The sequence below is a fragment of the Pavona decussata genome, unplaced genomic scaffold (genome assembly GCF_977016875.1).
Source record: "Pavona decussata unplaced genomic scaffold, jaPavDecu1.1 SCAFFOLD_120, whole genome shotgun sequence".
Taxonomy (NCBI): Eukaryota; Metazoa; Cnidaria; class Anthozoa; order Scleractinia; family Agariciidae; genus Pavona; species Pavona decussata.
In genome coordinates, this window is record NW_028145534.1 from 40618 (window position 1) to 59612 (window position 18995).

At 38.8% G+C, this 18995-nt stretch overlaps 1 protein-coding gene across 7 annotated transcripts in view; it reads left to right on the forward strand.

The window, feature by feature from the left end:
* LOC146469656 (uncharacterized) overlaps nt 1-18995 on the forward strand; it is a 49166-nt gene that overhangs the window by 15393 nt on the left and 14778 nt on the right. For 5 of the 7 annotated variants that reach the window (XM_085122966.1, XM_085122965.1, XM_085122964.1 and 2 more), the window contains exons 3-4: nt 15008-15339; nt 18432-18666. In XM_085122966.1, the coding sequence (XP_084979092.1) occupies nt 15008-15339; nt 18432-18666 (567 nt within the window). Of the gene's footprint in view, nt 1-1969; nt 2201-6475; nt 6628-15007; nt 15340-18431; nt 18667-18995 lie in introns of those variants that run through there. The other 2 variants (XM_085122969.1, XM_085122970.1) reach the window with 2 other exon arrangements.

An 18995-nucleotide genomic window follows, 5' to 3' on the forward strand; every position in this document is an offset into this window, starting at 1 on the left:
GTTCGGTGTCTTGGTTCACAAACACTTCTCGCAAATAAAAGCTTTCTTTGCCAATGAACGCTATTTGATCCCGGTTTCGTAGAGCCGCATACAAAGTTTGCCGCTCAATGGCATATGGAGTTACTTACCCCATTCAAAAGCTTGGCCATTAATTTAAGCAATTCTCAGACGGTTGCCCGGCAGTATTTCATTAAATGAGAAAGAAAAATCATAGTTGTCTCCTGTGCTTTCATTGAAAAGGAAATATATTTCATTAGTTTGAGATTTGAGTCATTTCGCTTTAAGAACACATTAGTTTTCCTTTATGGACTAAAAAGAATGTCTTGAATGTGGAATTATATCACTAATGCTTTTCTCAGACAAGATCATGGAAACCTTGGCTAATATTGCTTTACCGCCAGCAAACTGAGCACTGTCAACCACCTAAATTTTGCAAGATAGTTCAATTGATTGACTATTGTTATGCCTTTGCATTCTGGCAAATGCCATATTGTCAATGTTTTCTCTAACAACTTACTCCAGCGCCAAGTGCCAATATTTGTTAAGCAGATATTGAATGAATAATTTTCTCAAAAAGGCTATTTATATGAGCGAGTACTGAAAATATACTTCTAATATGATTTATGGTTTGGCTTAACAAACGTCGTAAAATTATCACCGATGATATTGTACTCTGTTTCTAAATAAAGCTTTTCGAAAACGCTTGGAACACTTAAGTCAAGTGTTTTTTTCACTTACTAGCAACAACAACAAAAAAATAAAGCCCTCGCTTTCTCATTACCCTCTTTGAAACAGGAAATGATTGCGAGAAATTACAGGATGAAGCAATTTTGAACTATTATTTTTCGGGCTTTAGAAAGTTCAGCGACGTAAAAATTGCTATATCCGATTATTTCGATTGAGGGATATTTCGAAGTGGTTTTCGTCGGTTTCCGGTTTAAGCTATAATTTTTATTAACAACTGTCATAGATTTTCAAACAAAATGCATATAATTTGTCCGCCGCATTAATTTGGAAAGAATCCATTTCAGTTCAAAGCGACCGAAACAGGGAAAAAGCATTTCTGCTGTCCGATCGATTTCTATTACAACACACGTGCTTTTTGCGTAGTTTGATAATTTTCCCATTAGTTTTGCTATGGTTGTTGTGTTTGGAAAGATCAGTAGATAAATATTAAATATCGCCTTTTCTGCACACCTTTCTCTTCTCATGTGTTCTCGATTGTAACTTTGTCATAAGACACGCGACCAGGGCGTGTCTTTGTTGTGAAATAAAAATAGCAGGTTATCCTTGGTGGTTTTCTTTTCTCCTGAAACAAGCCACGCGCACAATAAAATTTTATCGCTATGTCTTAGTCGCTAATGGACTTACAATATATTTTGTCACCCTTCTAAAGAGGCGATAATTATCTGTATAGCTTAAAGATTTTGTTGAAATCTAATTCACACAAATGGAATCCTCACTTTGAAAGAATCATTTTGCTTTTAGTTTCTTAGGGAACATTTTCTAAGATTTATGATCAATTTTACCAAACGTTTTATTTGAGACGCGAAAGCTTGAAACAAAAGGACTGCTGTTAATTTGTTGGACGCTTTTACGTTAAAAAGCTTAGAGGATCTAGGGTGATTATCGTACAGGCAGATCACCGAATTTCCTTTTAATGTTGTTATCTGCGCGTTGTCTTCTTGAACAAAACATTAACTTACAGGCGGGCCTTTCTGCTTTGATTAGCACAAATATTCTTTGTTTAAGGCGATATGTTTTCGGTGCAAATAAAATATTTTGCTTTACCCTTATAAGCATCGCATCGAAATTGTTATCGCATGCCGCAAATTTAAATATAAGAGCTTTGGCACGAGGCGATTGCCAAATTTGTGACACGTGCTCGCGCGCGCGTAAATTGCTACAACACTATTGGCGAATCGGATAAAGAAAGACAATATAAAATGAATTATCATTATTTAAGTCGTTAGTGTTTTGAAACGAATCGAGAAGAATTACTGGCTGTTCATCTCTGTTCACTGGTGTGAGCAGTTTGCCACTTGACATGTCACTAAAACAAGGTTCTCCGAGAAAGAATCGTAGCTTGGAAAACTGGAATGATTACGGAGGGAGTTTGGACAGGTTCGATCGAAATAACTGGAGACAACGCGGTTTATATGAAGATTTATCTAACGCCACTAAGTGTGGGACATCGCAAGTAAGTGCAACTGTTTGAATACACTGTGCACATGAAGTTTTGTTCACAAGAGATTCCTAAACTCCGTTTAAAAAGAAATTTAACAGCTCTGCCTTCGTTCTCTGTTATAATTCACCTGCAATTATATAACATCAAACAAGTCAGAATAGGACAAGATTTAGAATCTTAAGCATTTGGGTCAGTAGTACAGATGTCATTTATGCAAAAAGTAAATAAAATTGAACTTGGTATTTCATGATTAGCTGGTAATTTCAGAACTCGGATAAAAGATGAACTCAAACATAAATCGTATTAACTCGCTAAAGTGCACATTACATTTAAAACTCTTTCTTCGAATGATAATCCAGAAGTTATAGGATAATGTATAGACGAGGAGTTCTTGATGAACGTGTGGGCTGACATGGACAAATGAAAGGTCAGTTTACTTACCTTAATAGCGGATTTGAAGGCGAGAAAAAGGATGCAACGACTAAACAACACAAAAACATTTTTAATAGCAGACAAAAATTGGCTTTGGTTGTTCAATGAAAGAAGGATTTTGCTTTGTTCAGCACTAATGACTTTAATAGAATGATTTTGGCCTTAGCTGAACTTTTAAAGTCGGCAAAAAGCTTCATTTCCTGATAAAGATTGAGTACAATAGCAGGTTTCAAATTTCCATCGTAGAAAATGTAAATTTCAAGTTATCACGAACTGCTGCTAGTGCTGGGTTTCATATTTTGGAGAAGACAAAAAGGCATATCTGCTTTTTAGAATGAAATGTTTTCTTGCCGGAGATTAGATTTTTTCCGGTATATTTCGGTCGTTTTGGAGTTCTTAATTGTAAAGAATACAAAAAGAAAGAATGGATTAAGACGGTTGCGTGAGAAACGGAATGAAGATACTAAAATTTTCCTGTTCTTTGAAACTTCGCAGTTATTATTTACAACGTTGAAATGTTCGGATCATTGATACCCAGTGGGGCATCATTTAATATCACGAGTTATAAAGTCACTTTTTTGGGGAAACATCAATGCTGAAATGGCCAAAAAGTGCGGGAAAATTCTTAGGTTCCCTGGGAATTTTTGTTAAGCGGAAAGGCAATGAGTCTTAACGAGAAAATGGACATTATTTCTTTTTGCAAAGGTAAGCATTTCACCGGAATGTTTAGGACGAAAAGGTTTAAATACATGACGGTATATAGTTATTGTATATAGCCACATGTACAGACCGGTGACAATAAATCATCATATCGCACACAAAGCGCGTTGCTGGATACTGGCGCCGTATTGTCTTGCGGGGCAGCATAATAACTAATATTCTGCCTTCTGTAAATTGAAGATTGCATATTGAACATACTTAAGGCCCTTTGTGAAATGCTGTGCTAGTTATGGTGTTTGTGTCTTCTCTAGACAATGAAGGCGTCACAATTCTTCGGTGAAAGTTGGCTCTAAAGACCCCCTGTCGCTTTAGATCGAGTTTATAGATAACAATATTAAGTCATCCATTTGATCCGAATACGAGGTCACCTGTAAAACCTAATTTGCGGTTTGTAATGTTTTTAAGTTCGAGGGCTTCCTGTTGCCTAATTTCATTTTTACCAACACTAAATAATGATTCACCTTTCGGTATCAGCGCCTTTTGAAAACCGCAGGACACATTGTCGACGAAAATATCCTCCTGATGAACCTATGAATTCTCACAACTAACCTTAAGGCAAAACATACGGTTTGGGGTTGAGAGAAATGAAAGTTTTGTCATAGGACAGTTCTTTCTAGCGGCCGATATCGTGATCAAAAAACCCGCAAAAAGTTGACATTTTAACCTTTTCCTCGCAGCTTTTTCCAAGTTTGGCTGGAGCAGCTTGGTTGCATGAAAGAAACCACGCTGACATAGTTAATTTTCCGTGCACTTGATAAAAGCTTTCCTGATTTTCGCTAACCGCAATTGATACAGCAAAACAAGAAGACATGTCTGGTTATTAAGGTAGCTGGTACACACCCAAAAAAGGAATTACTTCTTTTCTTTCGCAGCAGCTAAAATTGAATTGCTTAATAGCCTTGTAGCCCACGAGACTAATTGCTGTTAATTGGGAAACAGCCTTGGCGCTTTTGGCTTTCCTGTCCTTTGTTTAACTTGTAAATAGCCTCTGTTGTTTCCGTGACGTTCGTATGTGTTTTTTTGATACGCTTAAGAGCGCAATAACTATGTCTTATGGCGTTAGTAGACCATTTCGGTTTTCTCGTACTTGGATGAAAATTAAGTAAAATTTTCGAACGTTTTCCGCTAAAAAAGTTTTAAAAAGGCACCACACTCAACATCTTTTCCTTGAGCAGACAGAACAAGATTAAGTTACAGCATTCATTTAAACCACCTTGCGACCATAATGAACAATATACTACTCCGGATAGAACTGCGGAATAGCTTTAGCGTGAATCACCCATTCTGAGCAAAGCATTTCATCCACAGACTCAAACGGAGAAGCCAACTTATTCTTCATAATGAGAGACACTACAGAAACGTTCGGATAAAAGCTTTTAGAGTAGTCGCAATTTTAGCACTTCTTCAACCGACTTTAACGGTTCGTTACGCCGTATTGAGTTTTCCTGGTTTCTAGGGAAAATTATTTGAGCCTATCAGAACTGTATTCTCGACCAAGCAGACTAAGTCAAATAAACTTAGTGAAGAATACGAAAATATTCGCTTACAGCTGATGTTTATTTAACATCAAATTCTTTAAGCTAACATAGGGGAAATGTACGGAAAAGAGTAGGGATAAAATGTGTTTATAAAGCATAAGGAATTAACTAGGCCTTTGCGTGTTTCACCGGCTGTGCAGTTTCATGATAACAAAACCGTTAATCTCTCAATGACGCACTCTAAGCCAAATGTAGGCTTAGTTTGAATAAGTTGACACTCCGTTAATGCTCTCCAATCAATCTATTTTGTCATCTATTAGAGATCCTGACATGTTTTCTCGAAAAACCATAGAAATAGCGCCTGTGGGTTTTTAGGTAGGGCGTTTTCCGCATCGATATATTATTGTTGGAGTCAGTTTGTCCACTTCATAATTCGTGCGTCAGTTAATTTTTAAAGTAAGTGTTATTTGTTTGCTGTGTGCTGTTAAAAGAATAGTGTATAACTTTTGCTTGTTGCTTTCTGCGCGTCAAAGTGTCGAAAATGAGTGAATTACGCCCCTAGCTCCTGCCAAATCAGTATAGCAGCGAACCGCAAAGAATGTTTTTGAGCGGAAAACGCCAATAGCCTGAAGCAAAGCAATTGATCTTTTAAATGGTGGGCGTACAAAGCAGTTATCATGCCAAGTGTATAACACAATGATATCAGTTTCATCATTTATTTCATAGGAGGTCTTAATAATAATCTATATTTACTATTCAATCTGTGAAGTGAACAGGCGATACAGTGCTTGTCTCCTGGCAAACATTGTACACTCGGAACAAAGAGTTTTAATGAAAGTTGTGAACATTGTAAGCTTTCCCCGTGTATGCGTGTTGAGAGAGTGACTCGGCTGTTTGAGATAAAAGTGTTTGTGATCAAGTCAAAACATTTACTTCCCCAAGAACAGATTAGCGTTCTTTCGTTGCGTGCAACTGAAAAATGCAAATTTTATTCAAATCAATCGCTGAACGGCTAGTTTCAGAAGAGGAATGCGACTTGAAGACGTGGCTTGCTTTTCGGTTAAAAGCAAACGTTTCTGGACAAGCAACACTGAATACTAATTTACTCAATAAAATTTAATTTCAACAAAAACTACAAAATTATAAAACAGTTTGTCTCAAAAAAGTTTATTTTCGAACAAAAATTCTGATGTCGCTTCACATTTTAAACAATGGGTTTGTAACTTTCAAGTCGGTGGATGAAATCAAAGTGAAACCGTATTCAAATAACAGCCCTTTAGCAACAAAATTACCACAGATTCCCTTCATTTTCGGTGTTACAAAAAAAGCTGTTTTTTATTACTTTTTTTTCATTAGTGCTCTTAATAATAAAAAGGTTAATCGCCAATCGACATTTTAGTGAATTCAGATCCACTTCATATCCGGTTGATGCAAAGTTAAAATCGTTTTCCTTTCTATGAAAAGTTGTCCTTTGTTAAACTTTGAACAGTTCACTTTGCATAACAAAGGGATAATATTTATCTAATACCTTTCTAGGACTTGTTAATTATAGATTCCTTGTAACCATGACCTCAATCCAGTGAACGCGAATTTCGAGTTTACGGAGGGGTGATTTTGAAAGCAACACGCAGGTCACAAGTTGTATTGCTTCCGTCGAACTTGAACAAAAATTTAACAAGTTTCACCTGTAGCCGGACTGAAAATCCACATTCCAGCTGATTTTTGCATGCAATACGGTATTTCTTGATGGACGGCTGCCAGTTAACTGTGATTCCGGAGACGTTGGTCGGTCATTCAAGCGAGGTGGAGGTTAGCTAAATTTACAATTGTGTAGAGATCCTTGAGAATACCTGTAGCTTGCCAGTGCTGCCTATTGTGTCCGTACTTGTGTGCTAAATATACATTCCTAGCTTTTAGTACTTCTCCCTTAAGAAGCAGGTAGTTTAAAGCGTTGGACCACAGTCTAAAGCCCGCCTGATTGCATAAGGTTTCCTACAATCGTTCCCTGTCTTCGGAACGATTTTCTGGTGCTCTCTAAATGTACTCACTATCCTCAATAAACCGCCTTCAGCCAAGTGACCATATTTAGCTTTCGATGAAATCCTTCGAAAAGCAATAAACTTTGGTAAAAAAAAAAAGCCTCACTTATCTTAAGATGCTTTATACAACCGTACCCAGTATTTTAGGGATTCATACAGACTGCCTCGGTCGCACTTGCGTCTAGGTCTTATCCGGTAACGAGCATCACTCTCGCTGTGTTTCTCTCGAACTACTCGGAGGCGTAGATGGGGGGAATAGCAGTACTCTTAGTCTCCTTTTGCTACTAAAGCTCGTTTGTAGATAAGTGTATAATAAGTGTAAGCGTGGCCAGCCTATTAGAACCACCGGTTTAATATAACACTTCCGCCAAGCTTGCTCAGTGCACAGATTGCAGGATCCTTAACTTTGTTATCGAGGAAGTAAGGACCATTTTCCGCAACGTTGCAAGGAAATTTTTACAGGTCCAAGAAACCATGCAGTGGTATTTAGCAATGGCAGCACATTGCTTTGCATTGTAGGCTAAAACCCCGAAGCGGTCTAGTCGATTTCATCATTTATTGTAACCGTCGTGAACTCTCCTTCGGCATTAGAGTGATTTAAAATCGCTTTTACGGAAAACGGCAAACGTGATAATTCGCGTTTATGTTTTCTTGACGATTAGTGCATATATGAGAATCTTGAGTGCAAAATAATTTTGGCCTTTGATGTTAACGCAAAACTACTCAATTTTAATGCACTCGCAACTGTATCCACAAAGAGTAAAATAATTTACATCACAGCAGGAAACCTGCCATAAGCCCGATTTATAACCGAAAGGGAATAATCAAGGCTGAAAGTTCTTTCAGATTAGCGCTTGATTTTTTTTTTCCAAAAATATATATAGATTGAATTCTCCCAACGCCGGGGAGATTGATCTACTACTGAGCTATACATGTCGTGGACGACAAGTTTTCTGCATACTGCTACTGGATTTGAAGTCTTTGAATATGGCGGAGTGGCATATGCGCAGTGGATGAAGTGGGATGTTGTGTTTTTAGCTTGGTGAATAAATGGGAAAGATGTATTTAATTTATCAATCAGTGGCAAAGGCAAACCCACTTTGCGAGCTCGCTTTGCAAGCTTCGTCCTGACAAGGAGTTTTGGCGGATTTTTTGGGGGGGTTGATGTTTCCTTAGCATAAAGCGACTTCCCCTCTCCTCCCTAGTCATTATTACTCGGTTCCGTACACAGATGACGTCACAAATGGCGCCCATACTAATTTATACTGATCACGTGTTCGAAGACAATAACTATGCACAGGTCAATGCGAGGCCTGAGGGAGCCCTCGGTTTTCCTCTTGAAGTTGCTAAGCAACACGCTTATGATTGGATAGCAAAAGTAGAGAACTTTTCTAGCACGTGCAGGAAGACTTAAAATATAGCGCTGAACGACATATTAGAGACTTTAAGAAACCACAACGGCAACGCCAACGAAAATGTCGCTTGAAAATATACGTTCGCGTTACTTGTACTACTTCGCGATTACTCCAATTCGTTCAACTTGCACAATGTGGCCGAACTATCCAGTAAGATAACAGGTGGAAACGGCGTTCAAGTTGAGACAGAGATTGAAAAATTTGCCGTCATGTGCTCACGTTCTCCACAAAACCTTGAATTTGGTTATTTCACGTTGTTGTTTGGCCTAGCAAGGTGGAGAAATGTACCAACATTTATAACGCACGTGCAGGGCCTTTGTTTTTCCCATTATACCCTATTGTTTTGTGACATTCTCGTTCCCGTAGTAGCAGTAGCTTCTTAAACTCCCTACTATCGAGATTTGAAAGAGTTTTCTCATAAGGCCACAGCATTCATAAACTCTTACCAGTCAATAGTATTCGAATACACGTTATGTATGGAAATTTACAGTGTTTTTACACGGGTGAATGATTTCTTTCCAAACCGCCGTCCATTATTGTAAGTTAAGACACCGTAAATATATACAATGAACTCAGGCGCCTTGCGGAAACCTCGCTATCACTGACACACCCTTATTGCGGACAGAATTTGAAGTCTTGGCGAGCAAGAGTTACTGAAATAATAGTCAAACCACTTTATGATAGTTACACCACGTATCTACGGCGCCACGCAGCCTCTGGCAACGAGATTGGCAACAAGCGTAACGAGCAATACTAAAGCAAAAGCGCTGGTACGCATGCTCCAACGCCAAAAACAATTAAAAATGGGTGAGTCCGACTTCAAATGAAACTGGAGACCAACCGCTGGTCAAAGAGCCTAAGGACTCTACGTACGAGATTGCGGGATAGCTAGGGGAGCGAGAACACTTTTCTTATTTGCCTGAGTAGCAAGAATTTCTGTCCTAAGTGAGCACGGGAATGAACGAAGCCCTTTGAGGCTCTCGGAAAAGAAAACGACCATTACGCAGGCTACTTTTTACAATCAAAAACCTTCAATAACTTATTTTGTTTTTCTTGTTACTACATCGCGTCAATGGTTTTTCTGGTGAATAAAACGGAAATCAAACTTTTATACCATATACCTTGAAAGCGTTCTGTCACCACTGAATTATTCCAAAAAGTGGTCTTTGAAATGTACATTTTTTTTCTTCAAAACAGTTTCTATTTCTAAGAGACATACACGGTATCATATCCGGCCTTGACAGTCGATATTGTGTGCGAGGATGACGGAATGCACGTTCAAATAATTATATTTTAATAGGTTTGCCCTACAAAGGCTTAGGTTAATACGGACATGGAAATTTTTTCTCTGCATCACGTAATGCTCGCCCTCTAGTTCTTAACCTTTTATCTTCTGGAAACACCAATCGACTTAAGCTTAAGTATGCTTAAGGATATTTTCTCGGATGTTGTTAGCAAGCAAACACACTTGCAGGAGAGTATTACTTGCCACAGCCTAGAATTTTAGTCCACAAACTAAAAAGTATGGACTGTCGGTTTTGCTTGAATAAGGGTGAGCGGAACATGTTCAGTGGCCTCGACGAAAATATTTGAGACATCGCATCAGGGTTATTGTCTTTTCCAATTGCTCCCGTAGGCTAAAGAGTGTTTTCCCGTTATCTCCATAAACAAGATTTCGATTGCTATCTGTAGCGTGCAGTTTTGACGTATCAAAACAAAAGGTTGTGAAGGTTTGCAGTGGTTCTTAAGTGTCTGCTCATTCAAATGCCCCTCCTTACAGTCTCTTAAACAAAACCAAGAGCTCATGCATATAACTAACGATTTAAGCATTAATCCTGTTAAACTGCTTACGTTATAAAACCACTCACTTAATGTTGTTGGTGGTCAAAACATTGTAGTTCAGTTTCAGAAACTACAGTCTTCCGCGAGCTTATACTTTATCAGTCCAGGAGACTATAGCTATTAGCTTTCACCGCACCTGATTGATGTGAAAAAGCGCAAAGTGAAACGATCACTGAGAAATCTACTGAAATCAGCTTCTTGTGGGAGCAAAACTTCCTTGAAGGTAAACGCAACGATTATTTTTCTGCCGCGTGACTTGTTTTGTTTGTGACTTAATATGTAAGAGCGAAAGTCCCACAGGGATTCGGAATTCTAATTTCTTTGTAGTTTTTCAATGTATATATTTGTTTTGGAAAAATGTTTAGCCGGGGATTACAGAAACCAAAGCTTAAACCGTGTTTTAACTGGTCAACACAGTCAGTTTTGTTTACATTAATCCCTGTCGAGATTAGGACTGATGCTGCGAAAAAAGATTGATCTGGACGAAAAATGTAATGGTCTGGGCTGTTTAAATCAAAGTCAATTTAGACCTTCAAACAAGAACAACCTCTCGGCCCTAAACACTTTTCACTCAGAGTGAAGTTTCGAGTTTTGTGGTTTTTCTTAATTTTGAGGGGTCGTTAATGAAGTGCGAAATATTCAATGAAAGTTGATGTGCAATGCTTAACACTGCTTGTTTTTCGATAGCCTTCGCTGAGACGGATTGCTTTCAATTTTGTTTCCTGTATTGAGCTCTAGAGTGCACTTGGAAATGACTAGTTCAAGAGCTTTGATGAGAATTGATCTCTTGTTTGCGAGTTTGCTACGTTGTGTACGCTCCAGTAAACACGTTGGTCGTAACACGGACGGTGATTGTTTGTTTTGACGGAAAAACGGAAGCTCAATTAGCTACCATGCATATACGTAGTACTGTAAAATTAACTATGCTTGTGGTTTTCCAACACGAAATCACGTATGCCGGAGTTCTTTATGTACAAACAATGGCAAAGCTAGTTGATCTGATAGACAATAGCACGATTTCCTGCGGGAACAAAACTACGGCGAAATAATTATATATCGATCCTTTTTCCTCCACAAAGACGACACGAAATAAATCGGTGGATTAATTCAAATGAGCTCATACTTACAGCGCATCTTTTACTTATCGAATAAACAAATACTAAAGTAACTTAGAAACAGGATACTGAGATACTGAAGTTTCATTTAACCGCAGCTAAAATGGACCCGACGGTATTTCTGGAAAGTTAGTTCAGTTAATGTACGAGACGCGCGAAGGTTTTAACATGTACATTTGTTTATCTAGACCTTGCACGTGCCACTCGCTTGGATGACTTTGCTATAAACACCCTCTAGGGAAATTGTTTTCATTCTCAAGCATAAAAGGAGCTTCGTTTATCTACGTCATTTATATTTATGTCTCTATGGGTAATACAATGAAATGGGGTTTGGTTATACACTCGCACAAGATTGTAGATCTATAATTGGAACCCAAACTGTTGAAAATCACGCGATTGCAAATGGATCGGAACAACATAGCAATACTCGCGTGTGTTACGGCAGCAAGTTTTGAAAAGGTTTGAGCTAGGTACGCCGTTAATTAATCGAAGCAGTTCGTTGACATCTTGTCCAAAGATATGATTAATTTTTGTGACATCAGTGCTCGCTTAAAATGATTTCAGGAATAGATATTTAATGGGCCGTATAGGTTTTGCGTGCGTAAGTTCGTCATGCATGTCCAAAACGATGTTATAAAGACAAACTTTTGGAAACCTACGGTATTTTGTATTAGCGTCACTATGACAGTAGAACAGGCGATGGAGCGAACATATGTCTCTGGCAGAAAGAGAAGTGGAAGACAAAAACAGGTAAAAAAAATTGAAATGCTAGATTGATCTTTTGATAATGACCTTCACACCTCTGCCTTGACTTTTTTAAGAGGATTTATTTTTTTTTTACTATCGGTCAAATAAAACCTGAAAGGTTAAAGACGGATTAACTGAAGATAATTTTGAATCTTGTCTTGTCATTAGTAACACTTAGAGTCTGGAAAGAAAAATAACAGAACTCCAAAATATCGACTTTTTTTTCCATAAGCGTTCTGTTCACCGTTGTGTTTTTGAAACAGACTTGCCTTTTTTCTACAAAGAATTGTAACTTAACCTTAGGGGCTGCTACAGATCAGAATAACTAGCTAGCGACCTTTTTCATTTATCGCCTCCTAGCAACTATTACAGAAGGTACAGCCCCTCCACCGCAAGGAGAACCGCAACATTTTCTTTAACCAACAAATCTTGGGTAGCAATTTGCATTGATTATCACCTAAATAGGTCTTGTTTTGTGTCCAAGCACAAGTTTTATTTCGTTGCTGATTTCAACGTTGCCATCAAAAGTAGAATGCTTTTTTGAAGAGCTTAAAACTTCGTCCAAATTTCGTCTCCAGGAATGTACAATACAAATCCAGTCACTAATGATATTAATTAATCACTTGCTTTCCCCTCTCGTGATTTTTGGTATACACTTCAGTGCTTCCGGTTATTAGGAACGCTTGCTCGAGGCGAAACCAAAAAACACTTGTATTAGCCAACTTTTATGAATTGTCACGCGATATTTTGAACGAAAATAAACGATCAGAGCTTGAAATACTCACGCATTTGATATTGCCCCTATACTAACAACGCATGAAAGCACGATTCCATGGTTAATTAGCGAATTCCGTGTGTATAAATGTTGCACTTCCTTACTTGGCAGTCGCTTCGCTAGCACTTATTAATGAATAGAATATGCTTTCGAAGATAATACTTCTGTTTTGTGCTAACAATGTCGTCCTCTGATAATTGTCCACTGGTACTTGCTTGAAGTGTTGTTTATGTTCTCTGTTTAGGTTATTAGCATAAGTCTAGGGCGGTGCTTGTTAAATTGTCCGGCCTCCAGTCCACTGACTCATCAGAAATGTGATAAACAAACTCTTGTGTCTTTATGAGTCAGCTTTAGTAGGTTTTGAAATATGGGTTCTTAGCTCTTGAAAACAGCCTTGAGGCATCCTTCGTTCCTCTTGCTATTGAAACATACAGAGGCAGGCATTGTTTCGTAGAATTGATCACGGATTTTGTGGCTTCGAAAGTTTAAAACTTAATCTTAGCAAACTTCGAGTTATGGGGCAGGTTTTTTATGGCAATATGGTTTTTGCAAGGTTAGTATATTCTGGATACCTTGTTCAGCGGGTCAGCTTTTCATTCTTAACCCAGGATAAAAGCTAGGACTATAATTTCATCAGGGTATAGACTTAAAAAGGATGAATAATAGGTAAAGTAAGTAGCACTTTCCTTGTGCCGTCTATTTTCGTACTCCCCGCAGCCCCTCCCCCTAAAATAGAGAAAAATTGTCACATTAGTTTTATTAATTTCATTGTTACATAATTATATAACGCTTTTGATCCCTGTGTGCGTATTTTACTTTTTCCGTTCCCAAAATAGAAAGTTGCCATATATTTTCTAATAGCCAAAAGCTCTGGACAGCAGAAAACACCGTGAACAAGATGGAAAAACATAGAACGACGATTTTCAATTTAACAAAAATGTTTCGGCAGCAACTTATGCCTTCTTTAGTGTAAAATGTTACAAAGCATGCAAATTTGTCAGTTTCGTATCTCTGTAATCTGTACGGTTTTTTCTGTTATTTGTACACTTATTAGCATTAACTTGCTATTTATATTCAAAATTGCATCTTCTGTATTAAACATTTGCTCTAAAGAGGGCAGAAGTTGCTGCAGAATTGCAAATCGTCGTTTTACATCTAAATCCTGAGAATGATGATTATTCTAGAAAGTGACGCAGGCATACTCGGAAAAAAGAAATCCGAGTGCTCCTATCAGGAGTCGAACCTAAGGCCCTCCCGATTACTAGTTCGGATGCTCCGCCACTGAGCTACAGAAGACTCGTGGGAGCTAAGGCCATTAAACTAGGTTCATGGGACAAACATCCTGCATACTGCTAGGATTTGAATGTCGAACGTGTGGTATATGAAAGAAATGTGATGGCATATTTCCAGCCTGGTGAATGAATGAGAATGATGATTATTCTAGAAAGTGACGCAGGCATACTCGGGAAAAAGAAATCTGAGTGCTCCTATCAGGAGTCGAACCTAAGACGTGTTTTCGAATTATGCTAACTCGAACGCGTAGTTGCAACGTCACTGTTTACAATGACGTTACTAGTTTCGCAAGTTTTCAAGCAAAGCGTACAAAATGCAACATTCTACATAATAGAGAGATTTAGAATCGTGTCAATACGGCAGACGGGAAACGTCTGATTCGCGTTTATGTTTTCTTGAAAAAATTAGTTCATAGTACATAGAGAATAGTATAGATCTGCTAACGCAAAACTACTCAATTTTACTGAGAAACTGTGAGCGGCAAATGAAGGATAAACATGGTCACGTGGTCATTTCTGCCTTTTGCCGTTTAACGTAAACATAATTCTAAAACTTTCAATTAACAGCTCAACGTCTACGGGCTACCATTTGATCGCCCCCCCCCCCCCCCCCCCCGTGTGGTGAAATGACCCCCTATTCTGTCCCTGTTTCCGTGAAAAGGTAAGAGGTTGATTCTCCGGGTAGAGCTTCCACTATTCAACTTTGAACAAAGATCACGCTTGTCGAAAGCTTTTGATTATCTTTGAGGGATAAGGGATACTTTTTTTATCAGAAATATGTTTGTGAAAGGGGTGGGGAGGGTGGGGTATCATCTCCGTTAAAGTTGGCATGTGAAAGTTCAATGACAAGGACAAATCTACTGTATCATGACAAGCGGACTTCTCTCATACGATTACTCTCTAGCAAAGTGTGCGAGGCTTGTTTCTGAAACCTCGTCTTCTGACTTTGAGCTTTCTCTTACAGGGATCTCTTTCCGCAAGAATCTTCGACCAAATCCGTATCCCAGAAACCCAGATGAAGTCATGGAAAAATGACCAGTGCGAAATATGCTGTACAGACTTGAATCAGCTTAAAAGGGAGGCTGTTGCTATGGTGAACACCCTTGAGGAATCCCAATTTCTCGCTTACTACAACATTCCCGGATACATGGTGGGGCCAAACGCTGAGCAGTTGATACGGCGGGCGGACAAGCAGCGCCTTCAGATGGGTCTTACGTCCATGGATACCGCTGATCGCAGTGGGATGGTGTATGTCAAGCCCGATGAGGCAGCCATTGGTTCTTCATTTTTGTCAAGGTAAGGCTATTGCGATTTAAATAAATGCCAGACGCTAAATAAAGACTGGATTCAAGGAAACGCCGGGCTTACGGGTTCACATATGTTTCAAACAAGCGCTCCAAGTTTATTTGGGATCCAGCGACGTCCACTGCAGAATAGGCGTTATTTGTTAGGCGTTTTTAGGGCGAGAAGCATGCGCGATGAGTGAGGCAAGGGCGTAGAGCTAACCATTCGCTTCTAGTCCGAAACACGCATTAATAACAAACATATAAACTAATCAGAAAAAGATAGGATCTGTTATACAGGCCACTCTGTAGTCTACCGGACTGTTCTCGTGCTTTGTAGTCCTTTAAACACCAATACCGGTCAGCATCAAATTTAAGTTCTTCCAACCAAATCACATCTTAATCGAACATAAGTTCATAAGAAGAAAGGAACTGATCAGAAAATATAAAAAGCCTTGATGTTTCACAAATTCTCCTAACTAATACCGCAAGAAATATATGAGGAAAATTGAGGAGAATCATGATGATTGTTGATATTTGGGCTTAAAGAGATACAGGACAGATTCAGCAAGTTAACTTGCGATGGCCTGCGACTGCGTTTGGCGATGGCTGAAAATTTGTTTGAAAATAATTCCACAAAATATGAGCATTCATGAGCTTTCACAGCCAATAAGGCGCCTAGTGCAATACTGACATTGTACTGTGGATGAGCGAAAAACTACAGTCAACTCTCGCCTTGCGGACACCTCGCTATTACGGACACCCCGATAATACGGACAGCAGCTAAATCCCCGGCAAAAATAAATTACAGACGTTTGACTGAAATAAATTCCCGCTATTACGGACTCTCGCTATTAAGGACACTAACTCTCGGTCTCGAGGGTGTCCGCAATAAAGGGAGTTGACTGTATTGTTTAATCGATATTTACAATAATCATTGTCATGAAAAGTAGCCCCTTCAGGTCAACGCCCTAAATCACAGGAAAACAAACGAAAACATGTTACATTGTAGTGTGGATTAGTATACGGATGTGAAAACCTTATGTTTCTAGGAAAGAAGGCTAAATTTGAAATTCCTTCACTGTGTGATGTAGGTCTAATTCGAGGGAGCTGAAGGGAAAATGTGTAAAACCGTTTGTTTTGATAAACAAGCAGAGAATTGTTAAACCTTCGAGAAACCGTTTTCCATTTGCTAGGGATGCCAAACTCCAATTTAACAACCATCTAAACTATTTACTGGGCAAAAATATTGAAAGGAGACCGCCAGAAAAAATGGTTTTCAACGTAATTAAATGTCATACTTTAGGCTTCCATACACAGACGTAAAAGTTTGAACCACGTTATACAGCATAATGAACCCGAACGCCACTAGGAAGTCATATTACCGCTGCCAGTTTACCTGCGTTCATAGCCTAACTTTAAGTTTTCTTCTTTAAAGAATCAAAAGTTGGAGCCCGCATTTTACATTAACGCAAGGTTTGACTCTTGCAGGTTTAGATCAACTCTTTTTGTGATAACACTAAGTTGGTAGTTAGCGTTATAAAGTTAATCCAACGACCGAGCAAGACACACATGCTCTTGAAGATTATAGAAATTCACTTGAGTGAATGAGCTTTTTTTGCTATTCAAAGTGTCATTTGTGACTTATTCAAAATCAACTTAATTAAAAGACATATCTCCGCCTACAAAACCCCCTGTATTGTTAGTTACTTAAGCGTCTTCACCTTTCTTGATAAACAAATTGTCGTTGAAGCTTAGTACTTCCGTCGATGTGACGTCTCGTAGAAGGCACAATGCAAAATTTGCCACAGAAATAGTGCTTTCAAAACTTAAACATAAATGGATTCGTTTGGTGAACATGAACGCAGTACCGTACCGATTGCAACAGGTTTAACGCATTTATCGACTTGGAAAACGTCAACGTGCAGACGAGAACTGGACAAATCAAAAGTCAGGTAGATAAATTTCCGTATTGTATGGCAGGAATTCACGTGCTCGCTTCGCTCTCAGTTATCAAACGAACACAGCCAACGGGCACCAAAGTTATGTCGTTATTTTCAGTGAAGTTGGTTTGGCTGTTAAAAAAACACCTTTTAAGCTAGTCATTTTGCACATATCAGTAAGGGGTTTCATTGTATTGAGAATGTGAAACATTTTAAATGGCAATCGGACATTTACAACTGTTTAAATGTGACTTGAAAGCTGGTTGCTGACATTGTGTTAGGTAAATGCACCCGACTATATGATACGCCTTTTTGCCTCTTCAGTCAAATATTCTAAGGCATGTTCATCTCATAAAAGAGACAAAAGTTTGGGGAAATTAATTTGTTGCTGAGATATGTGTACCAAATGTGAAAGCTCCTAGAAATATCTGTGACAGAATGTCACGTAACTCCGCCCGATAAATCATACCGGGAAATGTTTACTTTTTTCTACAAGAAGTTAACGCAAATACCAAGTTCAATTTTTAATCTATGTCCTTTGGATATCTCTTGAATACGCGAACTAATCCCTTATTAAGTTCTTTTTAATGTAATAAGTTCAAGACGCATTTAAAGTTTACAGAAAAAGTCATTGTTTTGTTGAAAATCTTGTTCTACCGTTTGTCAATATTTGCATTCTTCTGTTCTTGTTTTATGCTCTTCCTTTGTCGTGCAATCAATACAAAACTAAACTTTAATCCTTGTTTTTTCCTTTGACGTCAAAATGCGGGTATTAATTATGCATATTTTCTGCGAGAAGCATTACTAAGAAAAGCACATGCAGCCCAGACGTAATGAGCGATAAGAGCGGTTATTTTCAAGCGGTTACGAGGGCTGCGGTTACGAGGGTTTACTCCATTGTAAAACCCGACAAAATGGCATTTAAACCAGTCAGAAGACACCAGAAAGCAATTGAGTAACGGTGAGGAAGCTTTTTTTGTATTTGTTTTTAAATTTTTCTATTTCTATTCGGACCGTTCAAAATTTCCCTGTGCAGCCGCTTGTAAATAACCGCTTGTATCGCTCATTACGTCTGGGCTGCCTGTGAAAAAAGAAGACCATCTGCTCCTCTTGACTTCAAATTTTCTTGTCGTTAATTCGCTTTCTTCCTCGCGTTTTTTAGAGCCGCTCAAAAGTTAATGTCCTCCAAGAAGAAGAAGAAAGGACACAGTCACAAGCAGGAAACGTCCTCCCCGTACCACCCCTCCCCCGCTGTAGAGTTAACACCGTCAAGGCACAGACAGAAAGAAGTCCAGCCATACCCCTTCCCTACAAAGTTCAAGGAAGTGCTTCGGGTATCAAGCCCTGCTGTGCCACCAGGCCTGCTGAAGATGCACAGCAAAAGAACCGATGGGAAGGTAAGAAGGGGCGATTAAACCTCATCCTCGGCGATGCTCAGAGACCCAGGGGCAGCTAGTCGGGAGGAAGGGATTTTCTTGGGCGAAAGTTTTCAACAACTTTCGCCCATGAAAATCCCTTTCTCCCGAACAGCTGCCCCTGGGTCTCTGAGGATCATTAAACCTTCAAGAATAAAATGTTTTTACAATTGTTGGAAGACAAAAAAAATGCCTGTTTCCACTAACATGTTTTTAGCTATGGAGCCAAAGAAAAGAAAAATGCAACAACAACAACAACAACAACAACAACAACAACAACAACAACAACAACAACAACAACAACATTACTT